The 17,303-nt window shown below is 40.5% G+C and overlaps 1 protein-coding gene and 1 long non-coding RNA gene across 2 annotated transcripts; one reads left to right on the top strand and one right to left on the bottom strand.

Moving 5' to 3' along the window:
* Positions 1-5,058: 5,058 nt before the first annotated feature.
* On the top strand, positions 5,059-12,717 carry LOC143861803 (uncharacterized). Its single transcript, XR_013240025.1, has 3 exons — positions 5,059-5,188; positions 5,471-5,601; positions 12,210-12,717. It is a non-coding gene; the product is annotated as an uncharacterized LOC143861803 (long non-coding RNA).
* Positions 12,718-14,029: 1,312 nt separating this feature from the next.
* On the bottom strand, positions 14,030-16,347 carry LOC143860271 (cocosin 1-like). The gene is made up of 4 exons (XM_077370840.1): positions 15,999-16,347; positions 15,623-15,882; positions 14,772-15,215; positions 14,030-14,552 (listed from the first exon to the last, which is right to left on the bottom strand). Exons 1-4 carry the CDS (start codon positions 16,315-16,317, stop codon positions 14,169-14,171), a joined length of 1,407 nt encoding a protein of 468 aa, XP_077226955.1. The 5' UTR covers positions 16,318-16,347; the 3' UTR covers positions 14,030-14,168.
* Between the last annotated feature and the right edge of the window lie 956 nt (positions 16,348-17,303).

Here is a 17,303-nt window from a genome sequence, read left to right on the forward strand (position 1 = left end):
AAATTATTCGCATATATGATCTTTATTTGTGTAAGGTTTTGAAATTAGACTCATGCTTATTTGTAAACAGTGTAAAATTGTGTGGAAATGCGGAGGAAAGATGACGGTTAACTCCTTGTAACCCGTACCGTACAAACCTTGTTCAAAGACTGTTTATGTTGGAGAGAGTTGTACCGGTTGAACAAAGTGTTGTACCGGTGGTTTTGAATCAAAACTGGTAAATAGGGGTGAATATATCACCCCCTTTTAAGTAACTCACTGCATATTGTCGTCCCCTCAACACCTAGCTAAATGATAGAAGGTTGGCCCATTAGTGTTGTCTACTTTTATTTAGGGAAATGATATCGACGGACCTTTTATCAACCGGGACACCCATTTGCCAGTGTACTTTGCAATCAAAGCCACTGGATTTTTCTGATGTAAAGTACATTAGCCCCCTTTTTGCCATTGGTACACTGACGCTGGGTGTCCCTGGTGATCAAAAGGGGCGTAAATATCACTTCTCTTTTTTTTTTAATCGTCCTCATGTAACATGCTACCTTGATACAGGGGATAATAAGGTGGGATGGATAATGGGAAGAGGGTTATCGTATCCCTTACATTTAAGGGCATATATCAGAGGGGTGCAACTTGGGTCAGGCTCAACCCAAACCCAACGGGTTCAACCCGATTTTGGCATTTTCTCAGGTTGGGTTGGGAAAATCCAACCCGATTTAATTTCGGGTTGGGTTAGGGTTGAGGCCTTGGCAACCAGACCCGACCGAAATTGACCTTCGTCCTCTGATTTTTTCAAGATGAACCCGAACTCAACCCGAAGCCAACTCGACTCAACACAAACCCAACCCGACCCAATTTGGAGGCGGGTTGGGTTAGGGTTGACCATCCTCGACCTGAGGCTCGGGTTGGGCCCCGCTAGGGTTGAGGGAATGCTATCTCGGGTTGGCCTCAACCCGACCTGCGCTAGGGTTAATGACACACATCAATGACCAGCATGATTCCATAGTGGATGGCTAAAATTTCAAGGGCGTATATCACGTCAATGGCTACATTTAAGGAGAAGATACTTTTTTGTTGTACAGCAAATGTCGTACATAGTTGCGGAAAACACTTCTAAAACGGGTTACCGGAGATATAGACGGGAGTTTCATATGATATTTTTATCTGTGCTTTTTATGTTTCTTGAGGATGCACACTCTCCTTTTTGTGTTACTACGCACGTGTCACGATAGAGGGTTCATTTTTCTCCAAACGGGATTCCAGTTTTGCTAGCAACCCCTAGGTCTCTAGTTATAAAAATAAACTATATTTAATTAATTTTTTCTTAGCAAATTATATTTTTGGGAAAAATACACTTAGACCCCCTGTGGTTTCTGACACATTCAACTTGACCTCAAGAGTTTAAAAAGTTACAAGTAGACCCCCTGTGGTTTCTAACACATTCAACTTGACCCCAAAAGTTTAAAAAGTTACAAGCAGGCCCCCTGTGGTTTCAAAACATGACAAGTACACCTCCTCGGTCAACTGTCCGTCAGGTTAACCTGATGGAAAGACTAAAACTAACCATGGTTAATATTTTGAGGACAAAAATACCCTCATTTGCAGAGGGATTAGGATTACGCCATTTCTCACCGCCGCTATCACCCCTCCGGCCACCGCCGTCACCTCCACCGCAGACAATCGAACCTCACCCCATGACTACATCAAACCCACATTTCAAGAAAAAAAACTTTGATAGAAAGAAAAAATAAAGCCCTAAAATATTAGGGTTTTTGTGCAAATCATTATAATGATGTGAATGAAGACAAATAAAACTCCTAAATGGAGGGTTTATGTTGATAAATCAACAAGGGTTTGAATCAAACCCCAATTTTTAGTAATTTTCAGTTGGGGAAGACGAGGACATTTTGGTCTCTTCCCCCACGCCGTCAGCTCCGTCCAGTTAAAAAAACCGAATGAAACCACAGGGGGTCTACTTGTAACATTTTAAACTTTTGGGGTCAAGTTGAATGTGTCAGAAACCACAGGGGGTCTAAGTGTATTTTTCCCTTATATTTTATTGGTTTTTGCTCTTTATGGAGAAGACAAATTTTTATTGGGCAGTGATACCCCCCTACAATGGATAAACCCCCCGCCCCCCTTATGGATAAAATCCCACCCCCCCCCCCCCCCGAAATCGTTTAATTTTTAATGCATTTGGAGTTAACGGTAGTCCTCCAGCCCTTATAAATATCCTAACGATATCTGTTTTGGTAGTTGGGGGGATATCACTGACTTTTTTATTGAACAACAACTTTCATAGTAGTCATTTCAAACTACGTCTCAAATCAACTCAACTCAAAAAAGCCTTTGTCCCAAACTAGTTGGGGTCGGCTAAATGAATCATTTAGAGAAAAATGCATGAAGAAGGTAAAAGGTATCAACCCGGCTCTAATCCTGGTAGGGGTGGACATGGGTCGGGTCTAACCTGAAGAACCAAACCGAACCGGCCTATTTGGTTCGGTTCGGTTCGTGTCTAAAGTTTCATGGTTCGGTTCCGGTTCCAATTTTTGGGAACCGACATTAGCCGGTTCAGTTCTGGGGTTGGGGTCTTGGGACCCATAACCGAACCGGTTCACTCTTCTTTACATTATAATTTTTTTTAGCATTTAACAAAAATGGTAAAATTGGCAGTGATGTGCCCTTCTTGATGGATAAAATCACCCCCTTGCAATAACACGTTTTGAGTCTTTTCACTTTTGTAATTTTACGGAAGAAAAATTGATCAAGGCACCCATTTTAATTTTTAACGTTTAACTTATGTAACAAAGCCCTAAAGTGCAGAAAAAGTCAAATTTCTCTTGAGCTATTGCTAAAAGGGTTAAAAAAAAACCCTAGGTTTCATCTCTCTCTTTGTCTCCCTTCCCGACTCTTCAACAGATTTAAGGCGAAGAAGAACAAGAGCCCCACTGTTTTGAATCTTTCATTGAAGATATTGATATTTTCTCTTTCTTTTATTTCTTTTTTCTCAGAACAAATGTGAACAAGAGCCCCCACCATTTCGAATCTTTCATTGCCCTGTCATTTTTGGATTTTGGTACTCGAATGTGAGTACTGAGTATTGAGTAAGCTTGAGGCCCTATTCTTTTGGATTTTGAGAATCGGATATGAGCATGTTCTCTCATTAAGGCCCTGTTATTTTTGGATTTTGAGAATCAAATGTGAGTACTGAGTAATTTTAAGGCCCTATTCCTTTTGGATTTTGAGAATCATATGTGAGCATGTTCTCTCATTAAGGCCCTGTTCTTTTTGGATATTTTGATTTTGAGAATCGAATAATCTTAAGGCCCTGTTATTTTTGGGTAAACCCATAACCGAACCGAACTGAACCGATCGAATTTGGTTCCGGTTCCGTTCGGTCCAGTTCCGTGGAACCATGGTTCGGTTCCGGTTCCAAAATTTGGGAACCGACACGGATCAGTTCGATTCTGGGTATACCCCAGAATCGAACCGAACCGACACATGTCCACCCCTAAATCCTGGTTCTAGTTGGGTTCTTCTACGTTGATCATTTTCTTCCATTCTATCATATCCAAGGTCATGTTCTCTGTTATGTTCCTAGCTATCAAGTCTTTCTTCAATGTTTCTACCCAAGTTATTTTCAGTTTGCACCTACCACTTTTTACTCCATCAATTTGGCACAAGTCGCCTCTTCTTATCGGAGCATCTAAAGGCCTACGTTGGATATGTTCAAACCATCTTAAGCGGTGCTCTCTCATCTTCTCCTCAATTGGAGCCACCCTAACCTTTTAACGAATGTCTTCATTTTTAATTCTATCAAGCCTTGTGTGACCGCACATCCATCTAAGCATTCACATCTCCGCTACACTCATTTTATGCACATGCTGCTTCTTGGTGGCCTAACATTCTGAGCCGTGGGCAATGATATCAACACAGCCATGCTTCAATAATTGCACTAACTCTTATTGTCTTTTATTATTTAAAGAAGAGCAATGATTTTTTCGCTCCCCCCTATAGGATAACACCCCCCTTTTAATTGTGGGCAGACTTTAACGCTTTGTGATGCCAAATCACGTTAACGGAGGGTGTATTATCCTTAGGGGGGGGGTGAAAAAATCATCTTCCAACCGTCAAAAGGTTAGCTCTCACAAGCTAATTAAGAAAGAAAAGACAAGCTGAGTTAGTGCAACAGGGAGATGATTTTTTGCCCCCCTTGCTCTGTTTGGTTGCCGGGTTTTTTTTGTTCCTGGGAGTTTTGTGGGAGAGTAAGTTAAATTTTGGTCCCATCCCATGTTTGGTTGCCTTTTAGCACTAGGTTTAATTTAATCCCACTCTTGTAATGATTACTTGTGGGGTGAATTTTTTAATCCCACTTTTGTAATGATTGCCTTTTCATCCCATCCCATGATAACCCCAGGAACAAAAATAAACTCAGGAACCAAAAATAAGCTTGAGAAGATTTTTTTTTTCTACCCAACAGTTCAAGCAACCAAACAAAGGTTTTTTTTTTCCACCATATCTCCCAGGGTATTTTTTTCTCCCACATAACCAAACATGGGATTTTTATTTTACCAGGATACTTCCAGGACTTTTTTTTTCCCACCTATCTCCCAGGGTATTTTTTTCTCCCACATAACTCCCGGGAACAAAAAAAACCTGACAACCATACAGAGCATAAAGGATTATGCCCCCACCCCTGTTATGTGAATTGTGCAGACTTAACGCTTTTTTGACGTCAAATCACGTTACAAGTTGGGGCGCATAATCCTACATGGGAGGGAAAAACTCATCACCCATCTTGATAGTATTTTTCCAATAAAAAACAGGAGAGGCTAAGGCTTGGAAGAAAAAACCATCACGTGCTTGTTAATTCACCAACGTGGACATTGTAAAATAGATCCACGTAAACCTCAAGTAGGCCCAGCTGAGTCCAAGCCCATTGGCTTCGAAACTGAGAGTCTAAGACCCTACTGGCGCACTTTAGAGGTAACCCTTTTGTCCAAGAAACCGCTTATGAATGTCTGAGTTTTATTTGGTGTGTGTGTGTGTGTGTGTGTGTGTGAGAGAGAGAGAGAGAGAGAGATTGATGGTTCCTCCATGGACATGGCTTCGTTACATAGGACAAAAGCTTGAATACTCCCGCTCTCTCTCCTGCCCTCACACCCATCTGGCGATTATTCGCTCCTCTTCTGTGGGTTTTGCTTTTCTGCTCTTCTTTTCCCATTCATATTCTTACTTTTTTTTTCTTGACTATGTTATTTGGGTGTCTCTGATTTACTCTCTTTTTAACCTTGGGTTTTGCCTGTTTTCTCATATATGTATGCTCTTTGTTGCTGTATATCTTTTCCTTTTTCTTTTTTTTTTCTTTTTTTTTTTTTCAATATTTCTGTTGTAGATAATGAGAAGTTTCAGCATTCTGATTTCAATAAAGATTAAGAAAAGTCTTGAGAAAGTTTTTTTCACTTTAATGCAGAGCAATACAATGGGCAAAATATGGAAAAATGTATTTCAAGACAAGTTGACGACATGCTTTCATGTGAACAGAGGAATAACAGGGAAGAGCAGCACTGACCTTGTTCAGAAATTACCATCTCCAGATCCTTTGTATTTCACTTTTCCTATTTCATAATTTCATTAATCCCTCCAAGTTATTGCACAATCTTGATACCCAAGAAAATTTTATATTGTTCATGTTTCAAAATTAATATTGCAATGCTCAAATTTGATGTTATTCTGTTGAATATTCTATTTCATGTATGGTGCACTTTTTTTAATAGAATAAATTTGGGTGTTAACATTTGAGGTGATTCCTGCATTAGCTTTTTTCAAAATTGTTATACCATATTAGTTTTGGCCAACTTCTTGTCAACTTTCGTTGTTTATGTATTTATGTTCAAAAATTAGTTTTGTGATCTAAAAATCGTCGGCACAATGGAAGTTTTTTTGTGCTTGGTTTCCCTAATTTTTGTTTTTGTTTTGATAGGTAAGCTGGGATCGGGCAAGACCCCTACCAGATATCATTAAAAAGATAGAAGTATAACAAAGGGGGCCAAGAGGCCAGTACAAAAGGGCCGACAGGCCGGGCTTCCGCCCTTACAATCTAAGATACAATGATCCATTCCTGTCTTCAATTACAGCTGAGAGGAGGCTTTGAGTAGCCAAAAAAACAACGGAAGGAAAGCCTTTATGTGGGTAGTTCCTTTTTGACAGTTGATCCGCATGGCAGTTTCCTTCTCTCCAAGAATGGGATATTCGCCAGCTCATATGTTCCAGATAGCTTCTGATTTGTCTAAGGGTTTGTTTCTGCTTCCAAGGGACAAGTACATTTCCAAGGATGATGTCCACCGCGAGTTTTGAATCCGATTCGATCCATAAGTTCAGACAGTTCATGGACAGGGCAAGGTCGATGCCTCTTTCAATAGCCTGCAATTCCAGCTCATAGATTTCCTTTTTGTCTACATTGATAGAGAAGAGATTTTTAATAGATCATTATTGCTGCTAAGAAGTAATGTAGCTTTACCATTAAAAAAAAGAAGCAATACAGCACCAAAGAGAATATAATTGTACCATTCAGAAAAGAGAATATACCTGTAAAATATCAGAAAAAAAGAAAAAAAAATAGAGAATATTTGTTAGAAAACTCCACAAGACTGTTTGTACAGCCTCTTGGGATCAGAACCACATAAAGACATGAATGGATCATTGTATCTTAGATTGTAAGGGCTACAGCCCAGCCTGTCGGCCCTTTTGTTCTGGCCTCTTGGCCCCCCTTGTTATGCTTCTATCTTTTTAATTAGGGCTGCAACTCGAGCCGGGTAAAACCCGACCCGCATCGACCCGACCCGAAAATAGCCTGGGTCGGGTTCAGGTTTCATGGGTTTCGGGTCGAGCCGGGTTCAACATTCAAAAGCCCGCATGAATCTCGGGTCGAGCCGGGTTTGAAGGGGCCCGACCCGACCCGACCCGAGTTACATAAGTTATAGTATGTACATTTTTTTTCTATTGTTAGTTAAAAGTTAAAGGGATAATTACATTTACACCCCCTCTAGTTTCTGACACATCCACTTCCACCCCTATAGTTTAAAACGTGACAAATACACCCTTGTAGTTTCAATTTGTTTAAGGTAGGCCCCCTCAGCTGAAGGTTCGTCCATAGATTGAAGGGTTAGGATGATCCGATGGAGCTGATTTTTTGGGCACACCCTAACTATGTCAGGACCCATCAAATGAACGCTTTGGATCATCCAAACAATGTGGGCCCACATTATTTGGATGATTTTTTGGTAGTGTTTGGATTCGGGTAGGGGCCCACATTATTTGGATGATCCAAAGCGTTCATTTGATGGGTCCTGACATAGATATGGTGTGCCCAAAAAATCAGCTCCATCGGATCATCTTAACCCTTCAATCTATGGACGAACCTTCAGCTGAAGGGGCAAACCTTAAACAAATTGAAACTACAGGGGTGTATTTGTCACGTTTTAAACTATAGGGGTGGAAGTGGATGTGTCAGAAAGTAGAGGGGGTGTAAATGTAATTATCCCAAAGTTAAAAGTGAAAACCCACGCACCCACTGTTACTGTATGTGTGTGTAATTTCTACTTCTATGAGTTGAGTTGATTCAAGTGTTTGATTCAGCATTGTTTGATTGTAATTACAACATTGTTTGATTCAAGTGTGATGTGAGTGTAATTACATCATTGTTTGATTCAAGTGTAATGTGAGTGTAATTTCTGCTTCTATGAGTTGAGTTGCCTTGCCAAACAAGAATTTTCCTTAAAATTTTGCGTCAACGTGAAAAAACCCGACCCGACCCGAGATTTATCATGGGTAGGGCCGGGTTTGGGAATCGTGGGTTTTCCGAAAAAAAACCCGACCCGGCCCGACCCGACCCGAGATATTTCTCGGGTAGGGTTGGGTTCTCCAAAACCCGACCCGCCCGACTCGAGTTGCAGCCCTATTTTTAATGATATCTGGTAGGGGTCTTGCCTAACCCCAGCTTACCTATAAAAAGAACAAAAAAAAAAACCACATAAAGACACCTCAATTCTGAAACTTTTGCACATGTTATAATATAATAGAGTTCCCAACTCCTCTTCCAGAAATTACTACATTTAGACTAGTGTCCTAGCCTAAAACAGCTTAGTAACACTAATAAACTAGCTGCTAATTTAACTTAGACAATGTAACTTGATAAAGAAAAAAACTACTTCCTAAATTTCTACCCACAAGAGCCCCATGTAGAAACCTCTAAATTACATAAAAAAATAACCATAACATTCAAGACATTAAGAACTCCAAATGTTCGAATATATGGGACCATTGTGGGACCCTTTACAGATGTCACCATTTAAAGGTTGTCTATTCTCATCGCTTAGCTTGGACTCTCATTTCGAGGCCCATAGGCCAATCGCACCTTAGGTTGATCGAGGCATCACACCAGGATCGGTTGGAGAGGGAATCACACTGAGGTATCGTAAGGCATTGCACCTTAGGTTGATCGAGTCATCGATTGGTCTGAGAATCACTCATCCAAGACTCGCACAAAGCAAAGGGGATTCTATTCATATCATTGTTTTAAATGGATTTTATTCATATCATTCATCATCATTGGATTCAAATGCCCTGAGGCTATATATATATATATATGAGGAAACTGTTGGTGCGCTTAAGCGCCCAATCACATGGGGCCCCACTTTGTTAGGATGATCCAAAGCATTCATTTGAAAGGCCTTATCATAGATAGGGTGTGTACCAAAAATCAGCTCCATAGGATCATCTCAACCCCTCCATTTGTAGAGGACAAAATAGACAGACAGTCTTTGTCCACAAATATGCCCATTTTTGTCCTCCACAAATGGAGGGGTTAGGATGATCCTATGGAGCTGATTTTTGGTACACAACCTATCTATGATTAGGCCTTGCAAATGAATGGTTTGGATCACCTATGGAGCTGTGGGACCCATGTGATTGGGGAGCTTAAGCGCACCATAAGTTTGATGCGCTTAAGCTCACCAACAGTTTCCTCTCTCTCTCTCTCTCTCTCTCTATATATATATATATATATATATATATATATATATATATATATATATATGAGGAAAGTGTTTCTAGTCCGGCCGACTAGAGATCATTCTCTAGTCCGCCGACCAAAAACACATGGGTCCCACATATTTGGGTGATGCAAAGCATTCATTTGATGGGGCTTGACATAGAGACGGTGTCCACAAGAAATTAGCTTCATAGGATCATCCCAACCCTATGATTTGTGGAGCTTAAAATGGACGGCTATAAACCGCCACAAATCTGTCCATTTTTTAACTCCACAAATCGAAGGGTTAAGAAGATCCTATGAAGCTGAATTTTTGTGGACATCCTATCTATGATGAGGCCTATCAAATGAATGCTTTAGATCACCACAAAATATGTGGGACCCATGTGTTTTTGGGTGGCGGACTAGAGAATGATCTCTAGTCGGCCGGACTAGAAACACTTTTCTCTCTCTCTCTCTCTCTATATATATATATATATATATATATATATATATATATATATAAGAAGAGAAAAGAACTATGAAAGTTCTAAAACCCTAACCTAAAGAAATCAAGTCATAATGACTTAAAACACCCACTTTAGAAAACTTCCCCCTCAAAACTCATGAAAGTGGGCCCTCCTTTTACAATCTCATAATACATGGGTGGGGCCCATTCTAAACACTCTTAAACTCAAGTAACTTAAGTGAATTTAAGTAGAAAAGACCCCATTTTCCCTATTACTTAATGATTTCATAAAACACTGTCTAGTCACTCATTTAACTCCTACGTGTGACCCATTCCTTTAAACTCCAACCAAGCTTGGGGTTGAATTCTTTTACCTTGGTTGTTTTGGAAATATTTTTTCCCCTCTTTTCTGTTTTCGTGAGGACGATCCTCCATCAGTTCACTTCAGAAGAAATTTCTTTGACTGGGAGCTTGACACGGTGCACTCATTTATGACAAATTGGATTCAGTCTTTGTCAGAAAACATGCTGAGGACAGACGAGTTTGAATGGGGAGTACCAGTGGGAAGTTCATGGTCAGATCATTCTTTTGTCAGCTGATCCCGCTCCCTTCTACCTCTTCAGCCAGGATGGTGTGGAAGTCTCCTGCCTCATACCTTGTTTGTGCTTGTTGGACCACTTGTATGTACAAGATTCGTATGTTTGGCTCAGTTTTCCCTCTCCAACCATGAGGGTATAGAGGCCTCCTGTTTCGTACCATATTTGTGCTTTTTGTTGGACTGCTTGGCTGTCCAGATTCTTATGGTAGAGCATTTGTGTAATTGTGAGAGGGATGTTATCAGCAGATATTGGATGTGTGGTGCTGCTGGGGAGACAGTGGACCATCTCTTCATCCACTGTAGCTTTATAGGGGAGATCATTTTTCATTCTATGTACGTTTTGGGTTGGTTAGGCCTTCCCAAATCATCGTGGATTTTGTGAGGCTTGGCCTCTCGTGTCTTGGCACATTAGGGTAGAATTCTCTGGAGCCTATCTCTCTCGACACTTTTGTGTTTGATTTGGAAGTGGCGGAATAATAGGATATTCAAGTGTCTAACAAAGGGTTGTGTATTATCTAGCAGCAGGTTCTCTCTTCTTTGGTTCGATTGGATGCAGTTCTCATCGAATTCAGAGATTTCTCTCAGTATTTCGTTTTTTTCTTCTGATATGCAATTTGTTTGAGCATGGCGATGAAGAACCAAGGAGTTAAGATGGGACCGATTGTTGAGATTAAAAGAGTTTTATTTAGTTTTCAGTGTGTTCTTTAAGTCTTTTTAAGTTATCGGAGAGTATTAGAATTTTTTCCCATAAAAACCACTTAAGTTCTTTGAGTTTTGAGTGCTCTAAATAGGCCTCACACATATATTACAGGAATTTTAAGTGGAGAGCAAGTTTTTAAGTCGTTAGATGGTATTTTAGTCTAAAAATGTTAGGTTTCTGTTTAGGGTTTTAGAAGTTTCCAATTCTCTTTTTATATTATATAATTGTAGCCTCGGGGGCACTTTTCTTTTTAGCCATGATGAAATGAATGATGGTTGAACAAAGATTTTAAAAGCTTCTTCTCTAGTGTGGATGTAATGTCTACTCCTTGGCAGGGTGTGATGCCTTGATCTTCCTTAAGGTATCAAGATGATGAGATTGATGATTAAACAAAGATTTTAAAAGCTTCTTCTCTTTTGTGGATGTGATGTCTACTCCTTGGCACTTATGTGGTTGATTTTGCAGGAGAGGAATAATAGGATATTCAAGGGTCAAACAGAGGGGTGTCTATTGTCCAACAACAAGCTTTCTCTTCTTTGGTTCGATTGGCTGTAGCTCTCCCCGACTTCATAGATTTCTTAGAATCTTTCATTTGCTTCGCCTGGTATGTGAGTCGTTTGAGCGTAGTGCATTCTGATCGTCTGATGAGTGTTATTAGATGAGCTTATTCTAGCATGATCAACAAGATTGATTTGAAAAGTTCTTGTTGAGCTGGGTTTGCTAAGCTGAACTTTTTTGAGTGGGATACATCTGGTGATCTTCCTCCTTGACTTCCCGGTGGTGGAAAGGAACTCACTCAATTTCGCTTATTGGGTGAAAGTTGGGAAAGGGGTTTCCTTTGGAGATTTTCCGACACTATGGAGTTATGGATATGGTGAAGGGCCATGCGCCGTCTTTTCAACGTGTCCTCTGTTCATCCAACATCGAGGCGGATCGGCTAGCTCAATTCGGGGTGGGAAGATGGACCTTGAGGTTTTTTATCACCTCCTTTGTGAGAGGTTTGTGCATCTCTTGCTCTTGTTTGGGATTAGCCCTTGACTAGCTCGGTCAATGATTTTCTGTTTGTTATTAATAATAAAGCTTCACCATTCAAAAGAAAATCTTACAGATTGGGTGTGCATGTGGAGAGACAAGGATCGAGTAGGTCCCTCATGGGGGATCCACCAAATTAATGGTCTTGATCACACGTATTCTATGAGGAACCCTAGATTGATCATTAATATCATATCTTAACAATGACCACTTGAGTACTGAACTCGTACATTTTAAGCTCTTGGTTCTTTCCATCTTTAGTTTTCCCTCAATTGCTTCAAGCTTTACAAATAACTAATTCTTGTAAATTTTTTTTGTATATGGGTAACACAATTGATATTTCTTGTATTAAACATCTCGGTCTCTTCTTTCTTTTGACAAGAAACTAGGGATAGTCGGAGATTTGGCCCTGTTCCTATGACAAGCATTGCTGGTAGGGTTCTTTATTCCTTTCGAAGCGCTGAGGATCATGGTTATTTGTTGAACAGGTGAGCTACTCATTTTCCTTTCTGTTTTAAGATCCTTTTTTATTGTCCCAGAATTTTAAAAATACAGGAATTTTAATTTGTATTTCCTTCATTGAAACTGCATCAATCAGTGATTTCGAGATGCAATATGATTAATTACCCAGTGTTAGCAGTGGAGTTGGATCTTGATGAGATGGCAAGATTTCATGAAGCATTGGTCTTTGTTGAACTTTCCGGTACTGTCCGAGTCCCATTTTTAATTTATTGAGAACAAAGAATTGGGCAAGAACCTGAGTTTGCTGATCCCATTTTTAATTTATTGAGAACAAGTTCTTAGGTTATGAACTGATATTTAGGAAATCAAATATCCTACTGTAGGCTGTTGTTGGTACAAGTAAGCTGTTACTGATTTTTATGTGATTTGGACCCCTTTTGGCAGTGCCATGCTTCTTTGGGCTCTGTTCAGTTTGCATTCCTGGTTAGAGTTCCTGGGTCGGGAAACCCGAAGGTTTGTGGCAAACATAAAAGGAAAAGGAAAAAGGGAGAGAGAAAATGGGTGGTCTGTTTTTGGGAATGAAGAAAAAAAAAAACAGAAATAGATAAGAGTTCAAAATCTGAAGGGCAAAAGATATGTACATGCAATGTTAATGCCATGTTCTAGGCTTGAGTTAGAGAAGCTTCTAAACACGTGGTTAAGATGATCAAACTTTTGCCACAGCCAATCCAAGCGTATCTTTAAATTTTTCTGAAAACATTTTTCACAAAAAAATATTTTCTTACAACCCAAACAGGGCCTAAATGAAGGAAGAAAAAGACTATCATATAAAGATGGGTTGACTGTTTTGTGTGAGTTGCATTAAAAAACTGCTTGAGGGTCATGAACCTGGTCTGCTGATACCTAAAAGTAGAGGCCAAAAGCTCTCTACTAATTCCATGAAAATCATAGATTTGTGGACACGGACACGAGCGTCACATCTCGACACGAACACGGAGTATTAGACACGGCAAACTCTCAAAATTTAGAAACGGGGACGCGTCTAAAATAGATAGTACATATACTCATGATTTGTGTTTCGACCGAGTTTCAACACGGATCCGAGGTATCTGACATGAAAACCCCTAAAAAACTAGAAATAGTGTCACACTCATACACACATGCATATAAAGTTGCTTACACTTCTAACAACACATCTAAAAGTGTCTAAAGGAGTGTCGACACGTGTGGACACGGGTGTCGTGTTGAACACGATACCACACATGTGTTGGCAATAAATTCGAAGTGTTGGCCAATCATAGATGAAAATGAAATATTTGAAAAATGAACAATATAGAACATAGTTGATTTTACTTGAAGATGTTATCAAATCTAAGTCTGGCCAACCATCTCTAAACCAAGCCTCTGCATTAATGTGGGTCTGCCATTTTGCACATCATGTTTTGATCGGGTGGGCCACCACATGAAGCTCATCGGATGACGAATAAAGAGCCTGCCTGGCCATCTTCGCATCGAACTTCCCGGCTTCAATGTTCTCAACTGCAAGCATCTCTGGAACATAATTTTTCAGCTTCCCCAGGTCCGGAAGCGGCAATCATGCAAACATTGACGACAGTTAAGAAACCATTAGTTTTGTCTTATTTTACACACGAGACGGATAAATTAAAAGAGGGGTTCTGTGTAAGTAGGAAGAGATGTATACCAAAGGAAAAGAGAAAAAATTATACATAGGATAGGATGTAGCAAGCAAAAGTCTGTTTTATTATAGATAGAAGGTAGCCTAAGTACACACAGGAAAGGCTTTATTTACTCTCATAACATTCTCACACTAGTCTAGCCTCGCAAACAGAAACTAAAAAAAACTAGATTTCCGTTTTCATCACGCAGAAGAGCGGCGGCTTGGAGAAAGGATCTGCATCTCATGATCTCTGTTGTACTTTAATCTCCTTGCTTCATCTCTTGAGATCCTATAAGAATTCATTATCACTTCTTCCGGCATACCTCGGAGAGCCGAGGTCTTTCCGACGATCGGATTGGTCATGGCATTGTCGTTGGTCTTGAAGGCGACCCACTCGAACCCATCATTTCCAGCCTGTTTCACGACCGCGAACATCTGTGGGACGATCAGAAGCTGACCTTGATGGAGTTCACCATCAAACACTGTGTTCCCCTGGTTTCCAACTATCTGGATTCGCCCATTTCCTCTGGTCACATACACCACACTGTGGGCGTTCATGTTCCAGTGAGGTGCAACAAGAGCATTCTGCACACATTGAGGGCATTTTGGTCAATGTGGGTGGGACATAATTGTCATTTTCAAGAACAAGCCATACTACTTAGATATAATAAGGTTTCTAATATTGCCACAACCATGTATTGAAAATTGCACTAACCCATCTTGTCTTCTTTTATTATTTAAAGAGATGTCAGAGGTTACTGTAGAAAAGACAAGATGGGTTTGTGCGCTTAATAAATAACTTACCCTGTAGAGAACTCCTCTCTCAGCACTCATCTGAAGATTTCGGAGAATGGGGAGCTTGTGGCTGTTGAGGGTGGCGAGACGTCCACCTTGAGAAGAGAACACGTCAGCACGGGTGGGGTCCGCAATGTTCTCCCTGAGCCTTCTATTGCAAAATGTCTCTTCTAACCCGTTTTCACGACTCCTCCTTTCTTCTTCCTCTTGGCTTCTTGGTGGTCTTGCAACTCTAAGCCCATTTTCAACACGGACGATATTGCCCCTCTTGTCATCCCTGTTTTGGAGTTTCCTTGCAGTGTCTAGGGGCACGTCGAAGGCCTCCGATATGGTCTGTTCGTCCAACCCGCTTAAGATATTGTCATTACCTGAGCTCTCTCGGCGGGAAGGCTCGCGTTTGTACTGTTGGGATTTCTCGCTTTGATATCGTTCGTTACCGGCTAGTTGGAATCTCTTCATCAATTCATCAGATTAATCAAAACAATAATCAGTCTCTTTTGCTCATGAAACAAACCAATTACTCAAAAAGATTTAAGTTGTAGAGTTTGGAAGTTTTATAAGGTTTAAGATAGTATAATCCATTATTATTATATTTTTATATTTACTATACAGTGGGCGACAAAGTAAATAGCTTGTTCCCCAAAATTATTTCCATAGGATCATCTCAGCCCTTCGATCTACTGAGGTTTTCATAATATGCAGTTCCTCTATTGATGGGAGGGCTAGGAATAGGATCATACTATAGAAATGATTTTTTGGATAATCCTATGGTGTGGGTCTGATACCATATGAAGATGACATTGCACATGGGGTTCTACTACTATTAATAATAAAAGGATGTCTTAATTTGGGTTAATTACTCTGAGATTTTGATCGAGCTGGTTGGCATTGCTACTGGTGTCATGGACGACGACGACAACGACGGGTTCCTCGCCGTCGTTGTAGCACCAGTGAGAGACTCCGGCGGGAAAGGCGAGGATGTCTCCCTCTCGGAAATGTTGGATCCTCTGGTGTTGGTCGCTGTATCTCTGGCCCCGTTCTTGTTCTGACTGTCTAGATTGTTCAAACTGTTGGAATGATTCAGGGCATCCAGGTATGACCGGTCCACTGATTCCCCTACCTACATCAATATAAACATATTTTTAATTAAGGGTCAGAGTTATTTCTACATTATTCTTAAGGATCATAACAATAGAGAAAAAAGATTAATGTTTAAGAGATATATAGTAGACGTGCCTTGAACAATATAGGAGAGTTGTGGGGCATTGGAGAAAAAGGGCAAGAGGAGGCCTTTGGGTTGGATGGTATATCGAGTGGCAGCCACACCCGCGCATTGGAACTGCTCGTTATTTTCGTCCCAATGCTCTGTAAGGCCGGCCTCGGCCTCAACTTGCCTGTTGGGTTCGAGAGCACTCAGACTCTGGATCCTGCACTCGCTTTGTTCTCTCAGTCGTCTTTGCTGCCCTTCCCTTTCTCTTGTCTGCTCTATCTGGCCTAGAGAGCCATTGATGAGGAGGAAGGAGATAGCAATAAGTGGAAACAAAGAAGTAGCCATTGATAGAAGGGATGATGGTGTGAGGAGAGTGTTGAGATGGGGGTGGTATTTATAGGCTAAAAACCAGGGAGAGTATTGACACATAAGAGGTGATGCGTGAGAGATGGGGTGCCACTCTTCGCTTTGCATGGTGCTTTGCATGGTACTTTGTCGCATCTCTGAGCACTCGTGTTGCCGCATGATAAATCAGTTATGGTGGGTAGTCCAAAGAAGTAAGAAGTAAACAAAACAAGGTGCCCACTTTATAAAAATCCGGTTTCGGATGCCACTCACAGTTGGTAGAGGATTACCAAAAGCTACCCTTGTTTGCGAACAAACTCACCCTTTGGAAATGATCAAATGGCCAATAAAGAAAATGTTTTTAAATGGGATTTGCTAGCGTCCATGGCAAAAGGCATTTCGCGGCATTTCACGGATGGTTTGTTGCATGTCAGAGCAGCCACCTCGTGAATGACCACAAAATCTTTTGAAAAGTGAGCCTGTGTGGCCTTTTGCCATGGACGCTAGTTTAAGTCATTGACTGTTTGCCTAAAACCATTTTTCCTTGTACGGGCTTATTGGATTTTATTTTATTTTATTTTCTAGTGTGGGTGGTAAGATAAAAGTAAGGCCCTTGATATTTGATCCATTAGACTCTTTTAATTTCTTTCTTGTGTGAGTATAAAATAAGACAAAATAAATGATTTCCTAACCATCCGCAATGCTTTAAATGAGAGGTAGATTTAAGTATTTATGAACAAAATCATTTAACAAGAGAAATAAGAGTAGTGGTATATATCATTCTGGGCCCATGATAGTGGGCCCCACCTGCTCAAAAACATGAGTTGTAAATGTAACGTAGAGCGTGTCCCAGCCAAAGAGCATGGGTACAACATGGGTTTCACTTTCTTCTTTTTTTGATGGGTAGGCTGGGGTTCAACGGGGACCCCTACCGATTTATTAGATAAAGAAAAAGATCGAACAATAAGATCACAAACCAACCCTAA

This window comes from Tasmannia lanceolata, unplaced genomic scaffold, assembly GCF_043159265.1.
Source record: "Tasmannia lanceolata isolate RefF3 unplaced genomic scaffold, GAP_Taslan_0.1 ptg000037l, whole genome shotgun sequence".
In the NCBI taxonomy this organism is placed as follows: domain Eukaryota; kingdom Viridiplantae; phylum Streptophyta; class Magnoliopsida; order Canellales; family Winteraceae; genus Tasmannia; species Tasmannia lanceolata.